The following is a 24,979-nucleotide window of genomic DNA, read 5'->3' as shown; positions in this document are numbered from 1 at the left end:
CCAATTCTTCCTCAATTTTGTGGGGACTCCAATCCCAAACCTCCCTCCTTCCTTCGTATCAGTCCCCTCCATTTTTACCCTCACCTCCAGCCAGCACACAATCATTTACTGAGCACTCACATGCCAAATATTATTCTAAATACTAAACATGTAGTAACTCATTTATATCTTCATAACAACCTTCTGAGGTAAGTAGTATTATTATTCCCTATTCAAAAATAGGGAAAATAAGCCCAGAATACACTTCAACTACACTCTTGCTAATTTCTTAAATGCATTTTCTATTTTTCTTCCATTGCATTTGCCTTACAAAACTCAATTCCAGATCAATCCAACTGTCCACTTTCTCCTTTTCTGTGCTTCTGAACTGCTAGTGAGGGAAAAATAATCTTGCAATCTCCGTACAACTTAAACTAAGCCATCAATGATACCTGGCAAATCCTTCTGTGTTTCCCTTGTCAAAGCTCTTACCACTCCCTATGGCTACTATTTCAAAATTCCATTCTCCTCAAATCTCTGAACTTGGCTTATTTTCACCTTTATGCTTCTGCTTTATGAAGCAGATGACTTCATAAGAAGTAAATGCCATCTGATAGGAATGGCCTCAACTTCCAGCAATGAACCAAACCAACAAACTCAACTTTGTCCACACTCATTCTTTTGTCTGGTTACAAGAGAAAAACTGCTCACCCTTCCATCCATGCTCTCCCACCTCACACAGTACCTTTCCTCACAACTCCTGTCCTTCAAAAGTATCTTAAACCTCTTCCCTAATAGTACTACGTTCCTACTGACATTCAAACACCCTCAAGTTTGCCCACTAAGAGAAAAAGACAGGCATGGACCAGTCCTGCCCTATATCCTGCCCATTCATCAAAAACTCCAAACTACAGTTGACCCCAGGGCCTGGGTGGCTCAGTGAATTAAGCGTCTGCCTTCGGCTCAGGTCATGATCCCAGAGTCCTGGGATCCAGCCCCGGGTGTCACGAGTCAGGCTCTCCACTCGGCAGGGAGCCTGCTTCTCTTTCTCCCTCTGTCCCTCTCCCCCTCCCAGGTTCACTCTCTGGCACGTGCACTCTCTCTCTCTCTCTCAAACAAATAAAATCAAACTACAGCCGACCCTTGAACAACATGAGTATGAACTACACAGGTCCACTTATCCACAGGTATTTTTTCAATATAGTATAGCACTGCAAATGTATTTCCTCTTCCTTAGGATTTTAATAACATTTCTTCTCTCTTTTTAAGATTTTATTTATTTAGAAAGGGAGCAAGCGCACCAGTGGGGAGGGGGCAAAGGAGAGGGAGAAACAGACTCCCCACGGAACCCAATGCAGGGCTCAATCCCAGAACCCTGAGATCAGGACCTGAGCCGAAGGCAGACACTTACCCGAAGAGTCACCCAGGTGCCCCTTTTCTCTAATTTAAGAATACAGCATATAATACATAATACATATACAAAAGTGTGTTAATAGACTTTAAGTTATCAGTTAAGGCTTCCAGTCCACAGTAGGCTATTAATAGTTAAGTTTTGGGGAAGTCAAAAGCTATACATGGAATTTTCTAATGCACAGGGCAAGGACTGGTACCCCAACCTTCACACTGTTCAAGGGTCAACTGTTTGGTCAAAAAATAAGTCTCCATCACTTCCCTTTCACTCCCAAACCCATGCAATCTGATAAAACTCCCAAGAAGCCTTCTCTTCAGTAACTGCGCCACAACATCTGATGCTGCTGACATTCCCTCCCCCCCCCCCCCCCCCCCGGTTCCTTAACACCAGTCTGCTGTGTTCCTCAGCAGCTCCTGCTCAGGCTTTTACAGGTTACTCTTCTCCCATCTATTCCTTAAGTGTAATGCTCAGTGGTCTCATCCTATACATACTTTTTTTTTTTTTTAAGATTTTTAAGTAATCTCTACATCCAACATGGGGCTCAAACTCACAACCCCAAGATCAAGAGTTGCATACTCCACCAACTGAGCCAGCCAGGCGCCCTTTGTCTTATTTATACACTCCTCTTGAGACAGCTCAGTCACTCTCACTTGTTTAAAAATTGTTTTCAGGGGCACCTGGGTGGCGCAGTCGTTAAGTGTCTGCCTTCGGCTCAGGGCGGCGCAGTCGTTAAGTGTCTGCCTTCGGCTCAGGGCGTGATCCCAGCGTTCTGGGATCAAGCCCCACATCAGGCTCCTCCGCTAGGAGCCTGCTTCTTCCTCTCCCACTCCCCCTGCTTATGTTCCCTCTCTCTCTGGCTGTCTATGTCAAATTAATAAATAAAATCTTTAAAAAAAAATTGTTTTCAGGGCGCCTGGGTGGTTCAGTCAGTTAAGTGTCTGCCTTCGGCTCAGGTCATGATGCCAGGGTCCTGGGACTGAGCCCCACATTGGGCTCCCTGCTCAGCAGAGAGCCTGCTTCTCCCTCTCCAGGTGCCCCCTGCTTGTGCGTGCACTATCTGTGTCAAATAAGTAAAATCTTTAAAAAAAATAAGTAAATAAAAATTTTAAAAAATAAAAACTGTTTTCAAATAGAAGGATACAAGAGAAAATTAAACTCCCCACCTCTTCTCCCTCCCCTTCCATCCTCACCCAACTCCTTCAAGGGTTAACATCTACTAACATTTCAAACATATCCTCCCCAAATTCTTTTTTCTCAATGTGCACATAGTCATAGCCTGCCACACACCAAGTGCCTACTGTATGCTAGAACTGGATTGGGCATTTAATGGTACACCATGTCTAATCCTTAGAAGACCTTATAAAGTAGGCATTATTGTTCCATTTTCACAAGATAATGTGGATAAGGAACCTGCCACAGTTACTGAGTGGCAAAGCAGGAACTGAAACTGGTCTCTCTAGCTCCAAAGCCCTGGCTCTCTTATTCTGTCTGCCTTCCAAGACCTATTTGTTTAATGTGTAATCTAGGTGTGCTTCACTTGAGCCCCATGAAAATGAAAGACCTTATAAAGTAGGCATTATTGTTCCATTTTCACAAGATAATGTGATAAGGAACCTGCCACAGTTACTGAGTGGCAAAGCAGGAACTGAAACTGGTCTCTCTAGCTCCAAAGCCCTGGCTCTCTTATTCTGTCTGCCTTCCAAGACCTATTTGTTTAATGTGTAATCTAGGTGTGCTTCACTTGAGCCCCATGAAAATGAAAGAAAATATTAGAGTAGTCCTTCTCCTCCCCTTCATCCACAGTTTCAGTTACCCATGCTCAACCACCTTCCAGAAGCAGATAATCCTCCTGACTTTATTGTCAGGTCAATAGTAGTCTAATGCTACATCACAATGTCCCTACTCATTTACCTCACTTCATCTCATCATGTAGACATTTTATCATCTCAAATCATCACATGAAGAAGGGTGAGTACAGTACAATGAGACATTGAGAGAAAGACCATATTCACATAACTTTTATTACAGGAAACTGTTACAACTGCTCTGTTATTAGCTGTCATTCTCTTCCTGTGCTTCATTTATAAATTATCACAAATATGCACGTACAGGAAAAAACATAGTACATATATAAGGTCACGTTCTATCCAGGGTTTCAGGCCTCCACTGGGGGTCTTGGAACATTACCCTGTTACCCTGGAACATTAGTCCATAAGGGAGGACTATTCTACTCATTTTTCTCTCCACACCTGCCACTGATTACTTCAATACCAAAAACACAAAACTATGTTGGAGGACAAAGTGACTTCCTCTCAAACAAATGAATTTTTAACAGATCCATAGCAAAATGTATACTCATTTGATCAGTGAAGTGTTAAAAAATGTATTTAACAGCATATTATTAACAAAACCTAACTATAGTCCCAATCTTAATTCTTCTCTAAGAAGCACTGAAAGGCTTACTTAATAAACACAATACAAAAACAATTCAGTTTACAAAGCTGTTTTCACATACATAAATTATCATCTCATCTCAGAATAACCTATTAAAACAATATCATTTTACATCTGAAAAATCTGAAGTTTAGGGGCACCTGGCTGGCTCAGTTGGTGGAGCATGTGACTCCAGACCTCGGTGTCATAGGTTCAAGCCCCACTTTGGGTGTAGAGATTACTTAAAAATAAAATTAAAAAAAAAAAAAAAAGAAAGAAAAGACAAATCTGAAGTTTAGAGAAGAAATATGGCCACGTTCACACTGCAGAATCAGCAGACATCTCTAACTAAGCCACAGAGCTGTGACTCTACAGTGCTTTCACCACTACATCGCACTGGCAGTATTTTAAGTTGAGGACATTTTGTAAAGTATATATAGTAACGAAAGCATGTTAAGCTTTCTATCAAGTCACCATAACACATTTGTTTCTTAGATGCTGGTGTGTGCATGATTTTCTAGCAGAAAATCAATCCCATCTGGGAGGCAGAGACACAAAGTTGTATAGAATAAAACATATTTTTTAATTCTTGAAGAAAATATAATTTTAATTCAATAAACATCTATTGAGTGCCAAAACATTGCTAAGCAGAGATAAGACAGAAGGCACAGGATGGAAATAAAATAAAATTATAATTCAATATGAATACTAATATGAATAAAATGGCAACCATTCATTCCTTCATTCCAAAAACATGCTGCTATAAACTGAACTGTGTACCCCCAAAATTCCTATTTTGAAGTCCTAACCCCCCATGTGATGGTATCTGGAAATGGGGCCTCTGGCAGATAATTAGGGTTTAGATAAAGGCATGACTGTGGGGCCCTCATCAGAAGAGACACCAGAGATTTTGCTGTGTCTCTCTGCCACGTGAGGACCCTGAGAGAGGAATCTCACCAGAACCCAACCATGTAGGCACCCTAACTTCAGACTTCCTGACTCTAGAACTGTGAGAAAACTTCTGTTTAAACCAATTCTCAGGGCACTTGGGTGGCTCAGTCGGTTAAGGGTCTGCCTTCAGCTCAGGTCATGATCTCAGGGTCCTGGGACTGAGCCCCACATCGGGCTCCCTGCTCAGTGGGGAGTCTGCTTCTCCCTCTCCTCCCTACTTGCGCTCTCCCTTGCTCGCTCTCTCAAATAAAAAAAAAAAAACTTTAAAAAAATAAAAATGAATAAATAAACCAATTCTCTTGGTATTTTAATTCTGGGAGCCCCAGGAGACTAACACATATGCATAACACCTAGAACACACTAGGCATTGTGACAGGTGTTAGGTACACAGTAAGGAAAAGGGATGCAAAAGCAACTAATATTGCCTAAGGCGTTAGAACCAGATGAAAAAAGAGATTCAGCTACGCATCAAAAGATAAGAATTGGCTGCCAGGTAAAACAGAAGGAAGAACCTATATAGGAGAACCTGCTAATACAAACATGAAAGCCTGAAAGTAATACTGCAACTTCCTGGCCTTAGAAAAATAAATGAAGGTCCACAATGTACACACCTATTAATTACAGTACATCAAATAATACACTCTATAACACAGTCACTGCAAATAATGGGACACCATATTTCTCACAGTGCCATCTGAATTTTTTTCCATGAGTACATACCAAGTAAACGTGTATTTACTAACATGGGAAGGTGGTCACTATACATCATTACAAGAAAAAGGGTTACAAAACTACTGGAATGAGATCTCACTGTTTTTAACTGAAAAATAAACATGGGCAAATTCGTTTAAAAGAAGACGAAGAGAAGAATATAATCCAAAATGTTCCCACCCAACTTCTATCACCTGCCTTGTTCAATCCGTTTTCCACCCAGAACTTTTGTTGCTGTTGTTGTCGTAGCTGTTAATGAAGATTGGGTCTATCACTCCCCAAAATCCTTCAAAGGTTTCCCAATTGCACTCAGGATACCATACAAAATCCTTAACCTGACTTGTAAAGCCCTGTGTTGTGTGTTCATCATCTCAGGCCTTTCTCCCCAACACCCCATGCCTGCCTGAACCATTTTTCAGTTCCTTAAACCAAGCCAAGCTGTCTTACCTCAGGGCCTTGGAGCGTACTCAACTAATCTGTCTTCACTGGCTGTGGCTCCTATTCATTCTTGGTCAGCCTAAATATCATTTCCTTGAAAGTTCTTCCCTGTATCCTCCCCCCCATCTAATCTCTCGTAGCATATATATGCAAATTTACGTGTTCATACACGTATCTGTCTTCCCTAGTACAGTGCCTAACTTCATAAATGTCCATCAAAGGAATAAAAGTTGAACTGTGGATTTTATTTTCTACCTCTTTTACCACAAGGAGCACAGACTTGTACAAGAAAGTAATTAGGATAGTATTACTACCCTAATAGTTCTTTAAACTCAAACCAATCACCTTCTTTCCTCTAAGCTTTAATGGTAATTAAATCCTATTAATTCGTCTATAAAAATTATCTTTCTGACAAAGCCTGTGCTCTCAGCACCCAAGACCCGGGAACCAAATTTCACAAATTCTAATAACCTCAAGCCTACTACCAATATTCCTGCCTCTTGCTTCTCTATCTACCAATTATTTCCTCACAAAAAGGAACCATCTTTCTAAAAATCCAGTTTACACATTATTGCTATCTTTAAAACCTCCACTGCCTCCGGTATCATTTCCAACTTATGTTTAAAGTCGTAGGGTACTAATAACTTTTCGTTTTCCCTATTTCACACAAACTACCCCTCATAACTTAGTTCTCATTATTAGACAACAGATTTTCTTCTTTAGCTGTGTAAAAGAACATCATTTTTAGAAAGATGACTTTTCCCATACAGTTATTTTCATGTATACCCTGTCAATAATATATCCTGTCTAGAATGCTAGTTTCCTGTCGAGTGATATGTCACATCTCATTAAATATTCTGCTCAAAGTGTTCCCTACCATTTCCAGCATTTTTCTCTGGGCACACCCCTCACCTGCAGGTCTTCTTTACGCCACTCCCCACAGCACTCAGCAGTCCTACCCTCTCTACCAGTGATGAGAGATCACTTTTCCCTTCCTCACTGAAATCTGGACAACAGCCCACAGGAGGAACTCCTCCCTTCAAAGAAATTCTCTTACCAGCAATTAAGATGGTAACACATTTTCCACTATAGGAACACGAAAAGACTGCTACTGTTCCACAGACTAGGCACAAGCATCAGGCAAAATGAGATCTACGAAATCTGGAGGTGAGAGAAGCGTCACTTCACACACCAAATAGTGAAAGAAACCACATAAAAATACAAACCCTACATCTTCATTTCAACGCAATTCTACTGAAGGGAAGTAAAGTTTCTAATAACAAAGTTTATAATCACAACACATCTACAAAGGTATGGGGAAAATAAAGCCATGATGACAAATGGCAATGTGTACTCACTAGAAGAGACAGATGGATGGAGGAAAAGGAAACCTAAGAGCTTGGGAGCACAATTCCCAAAGAAGGAGAATATACTGAGGTGGGGAAGGGGGTTAACTTGAAGCAGAAGCCCCTTCCCCTGTAACAGAAAGGAAGGAGTGGTAGATAAAGGTAGGTAGGGAGAAGACAGGTAAAGGAGGCCTCTATTTATATATAGACTCAGAGCAAGGAAGGAGTAAAACAAGAGACTTTAAGGGAATGGTGAAGATTTTAAACAGTCACTGGGGAGAATCAATCCAGGGGAGAATAAGAGGACCGGAACTAAGGCAGTGGCCTTGAAAATGGAGAGCAGAAGACAAATTAGAAGAATGCACACTGAGTTACCTACTGGATGTGGCTAGTGAAAGAGAAGGCTGTGGAGTCTGACATAAGCAACTATGTGGCTGGAGGGGAAGGGACTCTGACAAGGAGTAAAGGAACAATCTTAGGGGAAAGATGCAGCTCCAAATCTCCATTTCCAGTCCAGACACAGCTCCTGAACATCAAACCCAAATCTGCAACTGCCTACTGAAGCATTAAGGTATAAATACAATACATAAGGATAGGTATGAATAATTGGTTACTGGATCTCTCCTGAATTGCCCTGTTTTCCTTCCGAATTTCCTAAACACACCCCCAACCCAGGACAAATCAGCAGGCAGCTTAAACAAAGACAAGTCAACAGACTTCAGGAGACTGTCTGACTCAGACTTCTGAGCTGCTTTCAAGGGTTCTAACTAACCTTTTAGGCAGATAGATGGGTTTTTTACTAATTTCATTTTCAAAAGCTTACAGCTTGAACAAAGTTGAAAGATTCACACTTCCTGATTTCAAAACTTATTACAAAGCTACAGTAATCAAAGCAATGTGCTACTGCCGTAAAAACATACAAACCAATGGACTAGAATAGAGCCCAGAAATAAATCCTTGCATGTATGGTCATATGATTTTTGACAAGTGTGTCAAGACCATTCAATGGAGAAAGGACAATCTTGTCAGCAAATGCTGCTGACAAAACTGGGTATCCATATGCAAAAGAATGAAGTTAGACCCTTACTTTATACCATACACAAAAACTAACTCAAAATGATCAAAGAACTAAACATGAGAGTTAAAACTATAAAACTCATGGAAGGAAACATAGCAGAAAAGCTTCAAGACATTAAATTTTGAAATGACTTCTTGGATATGCCACCAAAAGCACAGGCAACAGAAGAAAAAAAGAAAGCAGACTTGGGGCGCCTGGGTAGCGCAGTCGTTAAAGCGTCTGCCTTCGGCTCAGGGCGTGATCCCGGCGTTCCGGGATCGAGTCCCACATCGGGCTCCTCTGCTGGGAGCCTGCTTCTTCCTCTCTCACTCGCCTGCTGTGTTCCCTCTCTCGCTGGCTGTCTCTCTGTCACATAAATAAATAAAATCTTTAAAAAAAAAAAAAAAAGAAAGCAGACTTAATCAAAGTTAAAAACATTTGTGGATCAAAGAACACTACCAACATAGTGAAAAGCAACCCACATAATAGGAGAAAATATCGGCAAATCATGTATTTACTAAGGGATTAATATCCAGAATATAGAGAGAACTTCTAAATCTCAACAACAAAACCACCTGATTTAAAGAACAGACAAAAGGGGGCGCCTGGGCAGCTCAGTTAGTTAGGTGTCTGCCTTTGGCTTCGGTCATGATCTAAGGGTCCAGGAATTGAGCCCTGAGTTGGGCTTCCTGCTCCGCAGGAAGTCTGCTTCTCCTCCTCCCTCAGCCACTCTCCCTACAGGAAGTCTGCTTCTCCCCCTCCCTCAGCCACTCCCCCTGCTTGTGTCCTCTCTTTCCCTCCCTCTCATACTCTGTCAAATAAATAAAAAAATCTTTCAAAAATAAAAGCAAAAAAATTTTAAAAATAGGCAAAGACTTGAATAGGCATTTCTCCCAAGATGACAGACAAATGTCCAATAAGCACATAAAAAGATGTTCAACATCATCAATCATTAGAGAAATACAAATCAAAACCATTTAACACCTGTTACAATGGCTATCATTCAAAATAAACAAACACACACACACAGTGGCCAGGACAAGCAGACACTGCAATCCTTGTGCGTTGCTGCTGGGAATGTAACATGGCCTAACCACTGTGGAAAACAACATGGTAGTTCCTCAAAACATTAAACACAGAATTACCAGATGTTCTAGCAATCCCACTTCTAAGGTATCTAACCAAAAGAACTGAACCAGGGACTCAAACAGATACTTGTACAACAATGTTCAAAGCAAACTTATTCACAATAGCTAAAAAGCAGAAACAATCAAAGTGTCCATCAACAGATGAATGGATAAACAAAATGCAGTATATACATATAATGGAATACTATTCAGCCTTAGAAAGGAATGAAATTTCCAATATATGCTACATGAATGAACCTTGAAAATATTATGCTAAATAAAATAGACACAGAAGGACAAACACATGATTCCACCTGTATATGGTACCCAGGAATGTCAAATTCAGAGATATAGGAAGTAGAATATAGATATTCCTCAACAATAAATCCCACTGAGCTGAAAATATAATTTTAAGTTGAAAATGCATTTAATACACCTAATTTACCAAACATCATAGGTTAGCCCAGCCTACCTTGTACATGCTCAGAACCCTTAAAATTAGCCTACAATTGGGCAAAATCTCTAACACAAAGCCCATTTTATAAAAAAGCATCCAGTATCTCATGTAATTTACTGAAAACTGTACTGAAAGTGAAAAAACAGAATGGCTGTATGGGTTCAGAATAGTTCTGAGTATATCAGCTGTTTATTGTTTACTCTCATGATCACAGGGCTGACCGGCAGCCGCTGCTCACTATCCCCTGCCCAGCATAAAGGGAGAGTATCACAGACCACATCGCTAGCCTGGGAAAAGATCAAAATTCAAAGTACGGTTTCTACGGAATGCAAATCCCTTTCACACCATCATAAAGTCAAAAAATTTTAAGTCAGACCACTGTAAGTTGGGGATCATCTGTAGTGGTTGCCAGAGGCTAGGGGAAGGGGGGAAATGAAGAGTTAGTGTTTAATGAATGAATGTCTGAACGTCCTTAATGCCACTGAATTATACACTTTCAAATGGCTGAAATGATAAAGTCTGTGTGACATATATTTTGCCACAATAAAACAGTTAAAAATCAAGAACCTACAGCTTTCCTTTTACTCTTTCAGACCTATCAGTTACAATTGAGACTGTGGAATGGAACCATTTTAATGTTTCTAACCCAGCAGTCAGGACACTGCCCAGATCATTAAAGATCCTCAACTTATTTGAGAATGAGAGATGGATGATGGATAGACAGATTACTTTAAGTTCAACCTCAAACGCAATAATTTCTAAACACATCCAGTATTTTATGAAAATCACTCCAATGCATGTTAAAACAATTTTCTAATTTAAAATTTCATAGATGCATGGGACACCTGGCTGAGATGCCTCCTTAAAAATTATTTGTGACAATCAATGAAAGTTAATTCCAAAACCAATTTCCAGTCAGCTTCAAACTACTTTGTGAACGGAATTCTGCTGCAAGCCCCAGTTCCCCCATCTTTCCTAGAATGGAATGCCCATCCTTCTGTAAGTAGTATAATACCCAGCTCAACTCCCCTCTGCTCCTGACACGCTCCTGGACAGCCTCAGCCTAATTCACTACTTCCTCAAACTAAAAATGCACTGTCTCCATTACCCAAGTGGCACTTAGGATGGTGCTACTTTATGCCGGTACTTTAATTCCTACATGCCTTATCTCTCCAGTACTAGACTATAAACTTGTGAAGACTAAGACTTTTCTTGTTACTTTATTCCTAGACTCATTAACAAAAAGTCTTGCACAAAGTATAATTTTGTAATTTAGTGCAACTTTGGAAATTGTTGTTCCCACATCTCCCCACTCTCAACCCCTCAGGGAAAGGGCCTCGTTAGTAGCCAAACGACCTACAGTGAGGAAAAAATGAAAAATAAGTTAAAAGACAGGAAACAAATAGGAAAATCTTTTTCAATGAAATAAGATATAAAAGAAAGGACTGTGGGCCAATGCCTTCTCCAGAGAACCTACCATCCTAAGAGAAGATCCTGGCCTGGAAGTCAGGTTCCAGGTACCAGAACCCCTGGGGGGGGGGGGTATCAAAAACAGGTGGTAGGACCATAGAAAGATGGGAAGAAATGGTGATCACAGGTTAGAAGAGGAATGTTCTACTAAGCCCAACAAAGTACAAGAGGGTCAAGAAACAATAAAAATAGGAAAATATTAAATACTATAAATTTTAAGTCACTTCTGGAGTCTAGGTAATTACCCATTTGCATTTGTTCAGTACTTTGCTGTTTTCAAAGCACTTACACTTATGCCAATTCACTAGATCCCTATAATCTAGAGGTTATGGGACAGCCCACAAATGTAGGCCCATTTTGCCCAGGGGAAAACTGAGGGTCTAAGAATTCAAATCATTTATCCTGGTTTTTCTAACTAGTCAAGGGCAAGACAGGGAGTCAAGAACACGGCACAGTCTTTTGACAGCTGATCCAAGGCATCCCCACTATGTCTATACTGCACTTAACATGTACTTCCATTAAAGGCAGCAATCTATTTTATGGAAATCATACGTCTTCTACATAGACCAAATGCTCCTTGAGGGTAAGAAATTTTTCTTTGAAACTCCACCACCAAGAAGAGACTGACATACAGAACGTGTTCAATAACTAGATTAAACTGAACATATGGACACTAAACCTGCTTCCATTTTATGTAATACAGATCCAAAAATTAAAGGACAAGCTCAATGCAGTGAACAAACTGAAATTTAAGTTCAGTTCTTTTTTTTTCTTAAAGTATAATTCTTGAATGTTATTTTGAGCTTATTTTGTTAATATAGCCTAAAACCTTAACAGCTGTGTTTAAGAAACTGAAACTAGAAAATGAAATCAGAGTAAAAATAACCATTAGCAATTTATATGCAGTCCCTTAATTTCCAGCCCCTAGACAATACTGGGGGGGGGGACAAACAGAGGGATGACACACAAAACTTCACCTACACATTAACCAACAAGAATAATTTTGATCTTGGGGCGCCTGGGTGGCACAGCGGTTAAGCGTCTGCCTTCGGCTCAGGACGTGATCCCGGCATTATGGGATCGAGCCCCACATCAGGCTCCTCTGCTATGAGCCTGCTTCTTCCTCTCCCACTCCCCCTGCTTGTGTTCCCTCTCTCGCTGGCTGTCTCTATCTCTGTCGAATAAAATAAAATAAAATCTTTAAAAAAAAAAAAAGAATAATTTTGATCTTAAAATTTCACTCACAACCTCCTACAGTTGTATGCTAAAATTGTTCCTCCTACTACTGAACTAGAAGCCAAATTTCATTACAATAAAAATTCCATCAGAATTTTCTAAACCTCAGGTAAGAGCACAAACTTAAAATTTTCAATATTGATACATTTTGGTGTTTCTCAACTTTTTTCCATTATTGCTCACTAAAGTGGCTTTTTCAGACTTTTTTTCCTAACCACTTTCTCCCCCATGAAATTTTAATAAAATGGATACACCATCTGTTTATATGACCTACGTGTATTTATGCTTATACATAAAAAGAGTAAGAACTTTATACCGCCATCCCCAGAACCAACTTTCACTCCCTTAGGGAACACAATACCCCCATCAAAAATGCATGATTTACTTAATAAATTCTTATTGAGTAGTAGTATATGCCAGGAGAATATTCACTACCAAAAAATTCTAGAACAGCAACACAATTTAGTTTCATAGTTTACTATGAGTTTTGACACACAGAACTAAAATAAAATGGGCCTGAAGATAGAGATCTTCTTTCTAGTGTTTGTACCTAGTCAAACTGGCTCAGTAAATATCTGACAAACGCATCAACACTGGTAGAATTTTAGATGTGGTAGTCATACAGTTTATGATGTCATTCAACAAGATGACCAGGCTACAGAAATATCAGCTTCCTATCTCAAATCTCAAAAACTCAAATACAACTCACTGCAACCCTAAAAGCTGAAGTTTTCTGTAGTAAGTTTTCAGGAAGAAAAAAAGGGGCCCCCACGGTGGCTCAGTCAGTTGAACGTCTGACTAAATTTCGGCTCAGGTCCTGATCTAAGGGTTGTGAAATAGGGCCCTGTGCTGTACTCTGTGCTGGGAGTGGAGCCTACTTAGGATTCCCTCTCTCCCTCTCCCCCTGTCCCTCCCCCAGTCCCTCTCTTAAAAAAAAAAAAAAAAAAGTAAAATCTTAAAAAAATAATTAAAAAAAGGCAGGGGGAGTGCCTGGGTGGCTCAGTCATTGAGGGCCTGCCTTCAGCTCAGGTCATGATCCCAGGGTCCTAGGATCTGAGCCCCCCCATCAGGCTCCCTACTCAGTGGGAAGCCTGCTTCTCCCTCTCCCACTCCCCCTGCTTGTGTTCCCTCTCTTGCTGTCTGTCTCTCTGTCAAGTAAATAAATAAAAATCTTTAAAAAAAAAAAAGTAAAAATTTTTTTTAGATTGAAAAAAAAAAAAAAAGAAAGCAGGGCACTTGGCTGCCTCAGTGGGTGGAGCATTCAACTCTTGACCTCAGGGTTTGAGTTCAAGGCCTACACTGGGTGCAGAAATTACTTAAAAATAAAATCTTTAGGGGCGCTGGGTGGCTCAGTCGTTGAGCGTCTGCCTTCGGCTCACGGGGTGATCCCAGAGTCCTGGGATGGAGCCCCACATCAGTCTCCTCTGCTGGGGGCCTGCTTCTTCCTCTCCCACTCCCCCTGCTTGTGGTCCCTCTCTCGCTGGCTGTCTCTCTCTGTCAAATAAATAAAATCTTTAAAAAATAAATAAATAAAATAAAATCTTTAAAGAAAGAAAACAAAACCAAAAAATTAAACTAAAACAAACAGTTCCTATTCAGTAATTTTCAACCTTCTGGTTCACTAAATGCTGAGAATATGATGAAAGCTATATCCTCTTTCTCAGAAAAAAACACAATTGCAGAGTACTCAGAGTTTCTAAACTCCACCTGTTAACTTCAATTTAAGAACATTTCCATTAATATATGTAAACCAAATAGTTTATTAAGTTTAAAAATAAGTTAACTTTTTAAAATTTAAGTTTTTAAGCTTAAAAATGTATTTACCAGAAGCATTCTTTCTAGTAATATTCTGTACTTTAATCATGATTGTATTCTTAGAGATCAGAGGCTTACCAAACAAAAAGAGAAGCAACTGTTTTCTATATATACCTGTAATACCTAAATTAAAACCTCAATATTTACGAGATTGCATGATAACACTGCGCATGCTACTGAAAAAGGCAGCAGTCTTTCAAGCTTTCATTAAAGAAACCTAAAGCCACAGACATCAATTTCAAAATGAAACCAGACTCCCACCTTTGGCACTTGTCATTATACTTATTAAATGAAAGAAACACGGGATAAGCACAATCTCTTTGTGTTGCTTTAAAAGGACTCACATGAAAATAGAATGACCTAAACAAAGGCTATATAGCAACTTTGAATGGTATCATTTACTCTGATTAATAGCACACAAATTATGCTGATAGAAAGCAGGAAAAGTCTGTGTGGATACAGAAGAGTGCTGGGCCAAAAATGTACCAGGACATAACAGGAAAAGCATGATTTAGGTCTTTGAGACTTACACATAAGCTGACACTTACTGTAACAGTTTATTTCTTTAAATATCAAATATGTCAAACTTTAATCAAAATAATTTCCAAGTAAAAAAAATTATTCCAAAGTGTATCAAATACTTTGAAACATCATTTTTATGATATATATCAAATGATCTAAACAGGGACCATCAGATGGTTTAAAATTAACAAATACCAAATATTTATTAATTGATAATTAATAAATTAATAATTAATCAGTTATGTAATAGATTATCAAATATTAGGATGGCTTGTAAGATTAGTGAATATGTTGGCCACACTGTGAAAGAACCCCAAAGCACTGAAAATGATTTCAATAGTATAAAATCTTGTTTACAAGGTACAAATGGGGGGTGCCTGGATGCCTCAGTTGGTTAAGTGATTGACTTGGGCTCCAGTCATGACCCCAGGGTCCTGGGATCTAGCTGGCATTGGGCTCCCTGCTCAGCGGGGAGCCTGCTTCTCCCTCTTCCTCTGCCTGCTGCTCCCCCTGCTTGTGCTCTCTGTCAAATAAATAAAAATCTCTGTGGGGGGAAAAAAAGGTAACAAATGGTTTGATGAACTCCAAAAACTAATTTTTGAGATCCTGTGTGTCTTATACTGTATACATACTCTTAAATACACCTGAAGAAATAAATGAAAATTCAATCTTTTAAAAATATGAAGAGCATATTATTTGTAGTAATAAAGAAATCAAAAAATTCCAAAGCTCAGAAGCCTTTATTTAAAAGTTACTAAAATCTGGGGCGCCTGGGTGGCTCAGTCGTTAAGTGTCTGCCTTCGGCTCAGGACGTGATCCCGGCATTATGGGATCGAGCCCCACATCAGGCTCCTCTGCTATGAGCCTGCTTCTTCCTCTCCCACTCCTCCTGCTTGTGTTCCCTCTCTCGCTGGCTGTCTCTATCTTGTCGAATAAATAAATAAAAATCTTTAAAAAAAAACAAACAAACAAATCTAATATGCAAAGATGGTATGTATCACTGCAAGCAGAAAAAGATTTTTAAACAAAATTATATATCTTGATAAGTACTGTTTCAAAATAGTGACCTTAAGAACCTTATTCCAAAACTGGAAAATCTCTGTGATCAATCTTTGGAGCCAGTTTAAAAGCCACAAAAAAGTCAGTTCCATCATTTTAGTTAACTATTTTATAGTATTATTCAGCTGAACCACCTACTTATTTTCAACATACAGGGTGAAATTATTGCATTAAGGTTTTTGTCTACAAGCATTAGAAACATTAGTAATAGACTGTGGCTATCTTTTAAAATAACTTCGTTTTTTTAAGTAATCTCCACACCCAACGTGGTGCTCGTGCTCACAACCCCAAGACCAAGAGTCGCAAACTCCACTGACTAAGCCAGCCAGGTGGCCCTTAAAAAAAGACTTTAATACAAGGATCTTGAAAATTACAAAACTGAAAGGTGCCTGAAGGGTGCCTGGCCGGCTCAATCAGTAAAGCAGGTGACTCTTGATCTTGGAGTTGTGAATCTGAGCCTCACGTTGGGAGTAGAGTTTACTTAAAAACAAACAAAAAAAAAACAAAACAGAAAAGTAGGGGAAAGGTACCTGGAAAACCCACCAACGGACTAGGAAGAAAAAAGCTCAAAGAACCATGTCAGAGAACAGTCTGATCCACCCACTGGCACCACTTGATAGGTCTCCAAAAACCCCACAACCTGTTCCACTATCAAGATGCAAAGCCCTGGGAGGAAGTATCTGATTGGAAAAGCCTAGGTGTGGGGGCGCCTGGGTGGCCCAGGGCATAATCCCGGGATCCTGGGATCAAGCCCGGCACCGGGCTCCCTGCTCTGCTGGGAGCCTGCTTCTTCCTCTCCCACTTCCCCTGCTTGTGGTCCCTCTCGCTGGCTGTCTCTGTCAAATAAATAAAATCTTTAAAAAAAAAAAAAGGAAAAGCCTAGTTGTGACAGCACCACAAAAGGGGAGGGGTAAATGCTTCAAAAGGGCATCCTACAGCTACACACAATGGGGGAAACCCTATAAAAGGAAGTAAAAGAGGGGTAAGGAGCAAGAGGGAACACAACGTAGTGGAGAGTAAAATAATAAATGTCCACAACAGTCCAATCAGAACCATGGGAGAGAATGATTTCTCCATTTTAAAGAACTCTGAGGCTCAGGGGGCTTAAAGAATATATGTAAAACCAAAGATACGTCTCAGACAAGGACTACGACACCTCTTTCCACTTCTATTCCACAGGCACACTCTAAATCATACCTGGCCACTTAAAATAATTATACGAAGATCTGCCACCAATGAAAATATTTTAAAGTATCTAACACCCAAGTAAACAACAAAAGTAGAAACACTCATGAACACAAAGAACAAACTGGTGGTTGCCAAAGGGCAAAGGTGGGGGGGTGAGTGAAAGAGCTGAAGGGGACTAAGAGTTACAAACTTCCAATTATAAAATAAGTAAGTCAAGAGGCGCCTGGATGGTTCAGTTAAGTGTCAGACCCTTGCTCTCAGCTCAGGTCTTGATCCCAGGGTCCTGAGTTCTAGCCTGGCGTCGGGTTCCACAATGAGCATGGAGCCTTCTTAAATAAATTAATTAAAACAAAATAAAATAAAATAAAATAAGTCAAGGGAATAGGAAGTACAACATAGGGATTAGTCAACAATATGGTAAAAACTTTGTTCGTTGACAGATGGTAACTAAACTTATCAAGGTGAACATTTTGAAATGTTTTTAACTATCAAATCACTGTTATACAACTAAACTAGCATGTCAACTATACTTCAATTAAAAATGTTTAATAGAGATGCTTGGGTGACTCAGTGGGTTAAGTGTCATCCTGGGATCCAGCCACACACTGGGCTCCCTGCTCAGTGGGGAGTCTGCTTCTCCCTCTCCTGCTCCCCCTGCTTGTGCTCTCCCTCTAGGTCAAATAAATACTTTAAATAAATAAAATTAAAATTTTTAATAAATATAATAAATGCAATAATGATGTCCCGAGGAAATAATGAAATAAAATGCAAAAAAGTATAGGACACCACTTATTTGAGGTAATTCTCTATGAGGCATTCTGAAAACTCTGTTGACTCTTCGAGGCATCTATGGAAAAATCAAAGAGTCAGGGAAGGGAAAATATTTGGCTCACCGGCTCCCCTTCCCCTTCAAACATAGGGGAAGATTACAGGAATCTTCCTAATTTGGAAGTTGAATTCATGTTTAAACCTATCGGCCATCCTTGCTGTGGCCTCTGAAGATTTACTTCACTATCTGTGTCATTGATACTCCGTCCAGACTGAGCACCGGAATCCCCAGAAAGGCCTACGCATCTGTATTTTAATAAAAGCCACAAAGCAAAATCATTGGTAAAAAGTGTAAAATGTGTACCTAAATCCAAAAAAGAAGAAAAGAAAAAATTCCTCACAATGACTTTAGAGTCACCCCCAATAGGTAATCTGAGGCCAGACCATCTGCTTGTTGGCAAGCTGAGACTTCTGTTCAGTAAAGAGAAGAGAGGAGGGACACTAGATTCAGGATATAAGTCAATGTCATTTTTTAAATATTGTAGATTATAGATGTGTTAGAGATTGATAATTCAAAGAAAATGAACAAATGACAATACAGATGAATATCACAATGCAAAACAGAAGATGCAAATGGAAGTACAAAAATGAACAAAATTATTCTACGCTGAATTCTAAAGTTAAGCTAGTGGCTACCCTTAAGGAACAGGCAGTAACTAGAAAGGCATCAAGTGGGCTTCTGGAAAGTGGTCATGCTCTGTTTCTTGATGTAGGTGCTATTTAACAGTTGTGTTCAGTTTGTGAAAATTTATCACACTCACAAGCACTTTTCTGTACACATTATTGAACAAAAAATATTTTTAAAAAGCCGTAATATCTCAGGTTTTTTTTTTTTTTTTTTTTTTAAGTCAAAGTAAGCAGCGCCTGGGTGGCACAGTGGGTTAAGCATCTGCCTTAGGCTCAGGTCATGATCCCACACTCCAGGCTTCTGCCCCTCCCCCTGCTTGTGCTCTCTCTTGTGTGCACTCTCCCCCCAACAAGAGTAAATAATATCTTTAAAAGAGAAAAGTCATGGCGCGCCTGGATGGCTCAGTCGTTAAGCGTCTGCCTTCGGCTCAGGGCGTTATGGGATCGAGCACCTTATGGGATTGAGCACCGCATCAGGCTCCTCCACTGGGAGCCTGCTGCTTCCTCTCCCACTCCCCCTGCTTGCGTTCCCTCTCTCGCTGGCTGTCTTTCTATCAAATAAATAAACAAAATCTTTTTAAAAATAAATAAATAAGAGAGAAAAGTCAAAGTAAAACTAATTTTCACCATTCTACAATTTCTTTACACTTTTTCTCAATGTTTGGATTCAAATACAACAGTACACACACACACACACACTATGCATCTATCATTAATGACCTGCCTCACCTTAAAATTAAGGTTTTAAGAGCACCCAAAGATAACAAAGATGGATGCTAAGCTAAAGCAGTGAATTTATTAAGCTATATATTGTTCCTAAAGCTTGGAACTTAGTATCAAACAAAAATTAAAATCCAATACTAACAAGCATAAATGCCTAGGCTCTAGGTAAGAGTAATAAACACACGGCGGGGGGGGGGGGGGGGGGGGGGGAGGGATCTCCCAAAGCTTATGGAGAAGGTGACAGGTTTGGTTATCAGTATTGTAAAGATGTCAGGGCAGAAGTATATAGGTTGATCCCTAAAACCTAAATCTAAAGCAATGCCAAATCCCAAGCCCACCCACCTCCACTTCAACTCCCTGCCTGCAAAAGGGGAAATAAAAATTTTCTCTATGTGACTGTTGAAATCAGCAAGAGATAGAACTGGCTAGTGTCTGGACTTTAGCCCTGATATGGCAAAGTATAGTGGCTCCTGAAATAAACACAACACATGGTTTCAATTACCTGCCACCGAAGAAATTTAAATTGTCTGCATTTTTTTAAGTACCATTAAGCTTCAACAAATTCTTTAGATTATCTTCACGAAAACCAAGCACAGAAACACAGCAAGTCAATATGCTTTAGCCTAACCTTTCCAGTAACATATACTTGAGGAAAAAAAAGGGACTTTTTCATCATAATTTCTCACTTAAAGTGACTCAAATCCAAAGCTAATTTTGGTTTTAGTTGGGGTTTTTGTTTCTCGGTTTTGTTAAGTTTTAGTTTTACGCACAGGACATATCCACATAGAAAACTATCAAAAACTATAAACCAAAAAATTTATACAGGAATATAAATGACTTGCTTTCTTCATTGTTTCTGTATTTTCTAAAATGTTACTTTTGTTCCAAAGGAAAAAGATAGAGACTTAAAGAAAAACGTTTATTACCAAGATTCTAAATTGTGAAGCCTAAAAACTTGGCAAGTTGAATACTTCCTAAAATCACATTTCTAGGACACTCTACATCGACGGACCTTCCCCAACTTAACAATTTTTCAACTTTATGACTGTACAAAAATGATACTTCAAATTCTGATCTTTTCCTGGGCTGGTAATATGCATACAACCTGCTAGGCACAGCCACGAGATCACAAGCGTAATCAACAATACACTTAGAATCACTCTCAATATAGCATTCAATAAATCACATGAAATATTCAACACTTCATTATAAAATACGCTCTGTGATAGAGGATTCTGCTCAACGTTCTGAGCATGTTTAAGGTAGGCTAAGCTATGATGTCTGGTAGATTAAGGGTATTAAATGCATTCTGAACTTAAAATATTCAATTTATGACAGGTTTATCAGAACATAACTCTATCACAAATTGAGGAAGATCTGTAGGTTGTTTTCTCAAAGAACAAAAAAGAATCTTACAGTCTGCTTCCATAACTCAGTAATTAATAAGCATACTGAGCCCCTTTCACACCCACAGGGACCTCTTTTCAAGTGATCATTATTAAAACATGCAAATGGAAACCTAGACATTACAAATTTTAATTCACTAAACTACTAAATACCAGGAAGTCACAGTCCATATAAAACTCACCTGTATCTAGTAAGTTTTGGTGAAATAAGGCTAAATTGTATTATAAAAATTAAATTTTTTGCCCACCTTTGTGAATTGGGAAAACTTTTGATTAAAAATCAAAACAAAACTTGGATATTTCTATATTTTCTATATTTGACTCTCAAAATGTACTGTTTGTAGATTCCATGCTGAGATAAAACACGCTTCTAGAACTACTTTACCGCATGTGATTTATAGAACATAAACTTTAAAAAAAATTTTTTAAATTATATAGAATTTTTTAAAATTCTATAAATTTTATAGAATATAAAGGATTTATAGATTTATAGAATATCCATTCATCTCGATTGGCTGCAAATCTCTAAAAATAATCATTTTGTAAATAAATGGATATGTGATGAAGCAAATATAGGAAAACGTTAATGACAACTTAAAAGAATATACAGATGTCCACTTGAGCATTTTTCTTCAACTTCTGTGTGAAAATTCTTGTAAGATACTAAGGTGAAAATCTTTCGAAATCACAACACGAAGACAAATTTATAGCAACTTTTATCTACCTATGGGCTGTGAGGTCTTTCATCAAATCATAAACCCAACATTTTAAGCACCCCCCAAAAAAAGTCCTTCCTTAAGATGGCAAGATTTTCTGGAGACTAGTCAACTGATAAAACATAAAAATGATACTAAAAATAATCTCTTACCCAAAGCAAGGTTACCTAGGAAGTCATTTTCCAGGAGGTCATGAGAATTTTGTTGGACTTTTAACTTTATGAGATGTAAAACAACTTTTGCCTCCATTACCATTTCACCGAAATTTTTCAAAATTCCAAACGATATATCTTAAGTTTGGTTGTTTTTTGGGGGGTTTTTTTGTTTTGTTTTTTTTAATCTCCCAAAAAGCAGATCCGTGGAGCCCTCCCAGGTCCTAAAACCTGCAAAACCCAAGAGAGTTCGAGACGCTGGTGCTTCCAGGTGTTTCACTCTAACGGGCGGTCTCCAGGTGGGATTGTGCCCTGGGATCTACACGGGTTAAACAGGCTGAAAAGGAAGGAAGGCATACAGACCGCAGGGAGTCAAAATCAAGGAGTGACTGTTTAAGGAGGAAGGGAAAATCCAAGCAAACGCTGCAGGGAGATCTGGAAGCACCGGGCCAGCTGGGCGCTCAGCTCAGGAACTGGGAGGGCAGACGCGCAGAGCCGGAGGGCAGACGCGCAGAGCCGGAGGCCGAGCTCCCGCCTGCGCCCGTGCCCAGCGCCGGCCGCCAGACTTCGGCCGCCCCCGCCCTGCCCGCCGCGCCCGCACCTCTCGGTCCTTGAGGCCCAGCAGGAGCACCTCCTCCATCAGGGTCAGCCGTGTTTCCTTGGAGTCGCCCTTGTCATCGTCGTCCTGCTCGTCGCGGCGGCCTTGCGCGTCGTCCTCGCCGCTGCCGCCGCCGCCGCCGGCCACCCGCTCCTTGTCGGCGGCGTTGCGGGAGGCCTCGGTGCGCCGCTGCACCAGGCCAGAGCTGCGCTGGGTCAGCGAGGTCATGGCTCCCGCCGAGACGCCGGGCCGAGAGGGACGAGGGACCTACCGGGTGTCCCACCTCCTCCCCCTGCGGCCCCCGACCCGGGCTTCCGTGTTAAATCCCGGCTCCCGGGCGACGTCCGTCGGCAGCTGGGCCGGGGGCAGTCATGGGGAGACGGGTCGGAGCGAAACGCGCGGGCCGGGCGTCGGCGAGGCGGAAGAAGGGCTCTTCCCTCCTGCGGACGCGGGCCCCGAGGCAGCTCGAGCTCCTAAGTAGAGAAGGAGGTGGTGGCGGTGGCGGCGGCGGCGGTGGCGACGGCGGCGGCAGCGCCTTCCCAATATGGCGGCGCTGGCTGACGTCACCGGAGGATGTGGCACAGCCGGCGCGGGGCGGCGCGGGGCGGGGCGGGACGGGAGGGCGCCGGAAGCGCCGGGCGGGGACCTGGCGGCGGGGGCGACGGTGGGGATCCGCCCACTATGACCCCTTCCTTTGCCCTGGGGTCTCCGCTGGCGCTAGCCGCGGCTTGGCGTCCCTTGGCCGCCAAGCCCGCGGTCCCCCTCCCGTGGATCGTGACGTGTCCTCCCTTCGTCCGCCTCCCCCTTCGCCCCTCGAGAAATCGGGCCTGCAGCCAGAGACTGGCGAGGCGCCCCACGAATGGGGGAGCCGTGGCCTTGGCGAGGGTGGACCCCGCTCTGCCTCAAGACATGCCCTTACCTTCCCAGACACCACCATCCTCGGAGTTGGCCGCGGGCGGGGGGAGCGGCGGGGAGGGGGGCGGGAGGGGTCAGGGCACCGGCTTGGAGTCTGGGGTACCCAGGAAGGATTTTGCTCGCCTCTGATGGAGCGGGGAGAGAATTCGCTGTCTGCCCACGCGCCCTGACCCTTCAGAAGGAATAACTGCATTTAAACGGCTTGAAAGTGGACTTTTAGCTTTTACTATGTGTATTAAAGAGAAGTTAGAACAAATTGAATAGTTTCGTTATAAAACTTTTTCCTCGCTTCCCGACTTGTAAAGTGACCAGGCGCAGTGAGTACAGTTAGTGCTGTACCCGTCAGTACACTTGACCTTAACGATCTTTTTATAGAGACAATAAACCCGTTAGGTTTCATGCCACGTCTTTGTACAAATTAAGTCTCCCCCAATTTTATTACTAGGTGAAATCCTCTTGTCGTGCTTGACAGTTTATGCAAGTTATGTTATAACGTAGATGTCAAACCTGAAAGGGAGTTTGGAGGGCCGGAAGGGTGGAGCTTATAAACAAAACATCCAGAAATGGTATCGTAAGCCATGCGGTGTTATTTAAAATCAACAATGACCACAGCCTGTGGCTACAGAATGATTTAGACGGGAGAAATAAATTGTTGTAACAGGACTTGAGCTGTAATAAATGATAAACGGCCACAGTAAAACTATCCCGTAGAACATTCTGGCCACAGAGTTCTTCCTCCTCCACAAACCCATTATCCAAAATTACTGGCCGCACACCACCACCACCCCAAACCCTGGAAAGTGAAAATGCTAAATCTGAGGTGGGGAGGAGAGAGCAAGGTGAGCACAAAGTAGACCCTCCCTTTTTCCTATCTTTCAGGGCAAAGGACAATTTCACCTCAACCAATTTTTCCCATTCACATCCTGTTCAACGTTTTTTTTCCTTTTATTTCTCTCCCAATTCTTTCCCAAATAACTTAAAATGTTTCTTTTTAAAAGAAATGTAATTAGGGACGCCTGGGTGGCTCAGTCATTAAGCACCTGCCTTAGGCTCGGGTCATGATCCCAGCATCCTGGGATGGAGACCCACAACCGCCTCCCCGCTTGGTGAGCCTGCTTCTCCCTCTCTCTCTGCTTGCTGCTTCCCGTGCTTGTGCTCCCTCTCTGTCAAATAACTAAATAAAATCTTTAAAAAATAAATAAATAAATGTAATTAATTATTTGTTTAGTATAGTCAAATACATATACTTCAAGGAGTATAAAAATAAATTTTGTGAAAAATCTTCCTTCCAGCCCTGCCCCTGTTCACCCCGTTGTTTCCCTCTTCTCCTCCCCTGGTGGTTTCAAAATGCTTCAACAAATTCTCTGATACTCCTCTCAAAGGAGGAAGCCTAACTCCCTTTGCCTTGAGTGTGGCAAAGGACTCAGCGACTCTTCAAATGCGTAGAAATGTGGCAGGTGTGACTGTGTTTGACTTAGACTAGATCATAAAAGTCTGCAGCTTCTTTTCTTGTGCTCCCTCTTCCTCTCCTTGTCCCTCTCCTCTGTCTCTGAGAGAGGCCAGCTGCCATATCATAAACATTCAAGCAGTTTTATGGGGAGGTCCAACTGGGAAGGAACTGAGGTCTCTGGAGCAGAGCAATAGGTGTGAGCCATTCTGGGAAGCAGATCTCCCAGCCCCAGTCAAGTCCTTAGTTCACATTTGATTGCAATCTCATGAAACACTCTGAGCCAGTCAGTAGCACCCAGCTAAGCCATTCCTGAACTTCTGAGCTACAAAAACTGTGAGATAATAAATATTGGTTGTCTTAAGAT

General features: G+C 41.1%; 1 protein-coding gene across 1 annotated transcript in view; it reads right to left on the bottom strand.

The window, feature by feature from the left end:
• Positions 1–22,811, bottom strand: part of GOLPH3 (golgi phosphoprotein 3) — a 62,520-nt gene extending 39,709 nt beyond the window's left edge. Inside the window, exon 1 of the mRNA XM_045787191.2 lies at positions 22,254–22,811. Within this exon, the coding sequence (XP_045643147.1) occupies positions 22,254–22,478 (225 nt within the window). The 5' untranslated portion in view covers positions 22,479–22,811. The remainder of the gene's footprint in view (positions 1–22,253) is intronic.
• Between the last annotated feature and the right edge of the window lie 2,168 nt (positions 22,812–24,979).

The sequence above is a fragment of the Ursus americanus genome, chromosome 15, assembly GCF_024610735.1.
Source record: "Ursus americanus isolate L20-20 chromosome 15, mUrsAme1.1.p, whole genome shotgun sequence".
Taxonomy (NCBI): Eukaryota; Metazoa; Chordata; class Mammalia; order Carnivora; family Ursidae; genus Ursus; species Ursus americanus.
The sequence above is the reverse complement of the archived record's forward strand: the minus strand, read 5'-3'. Positions and strand labels throughout refer to the sequence as shown.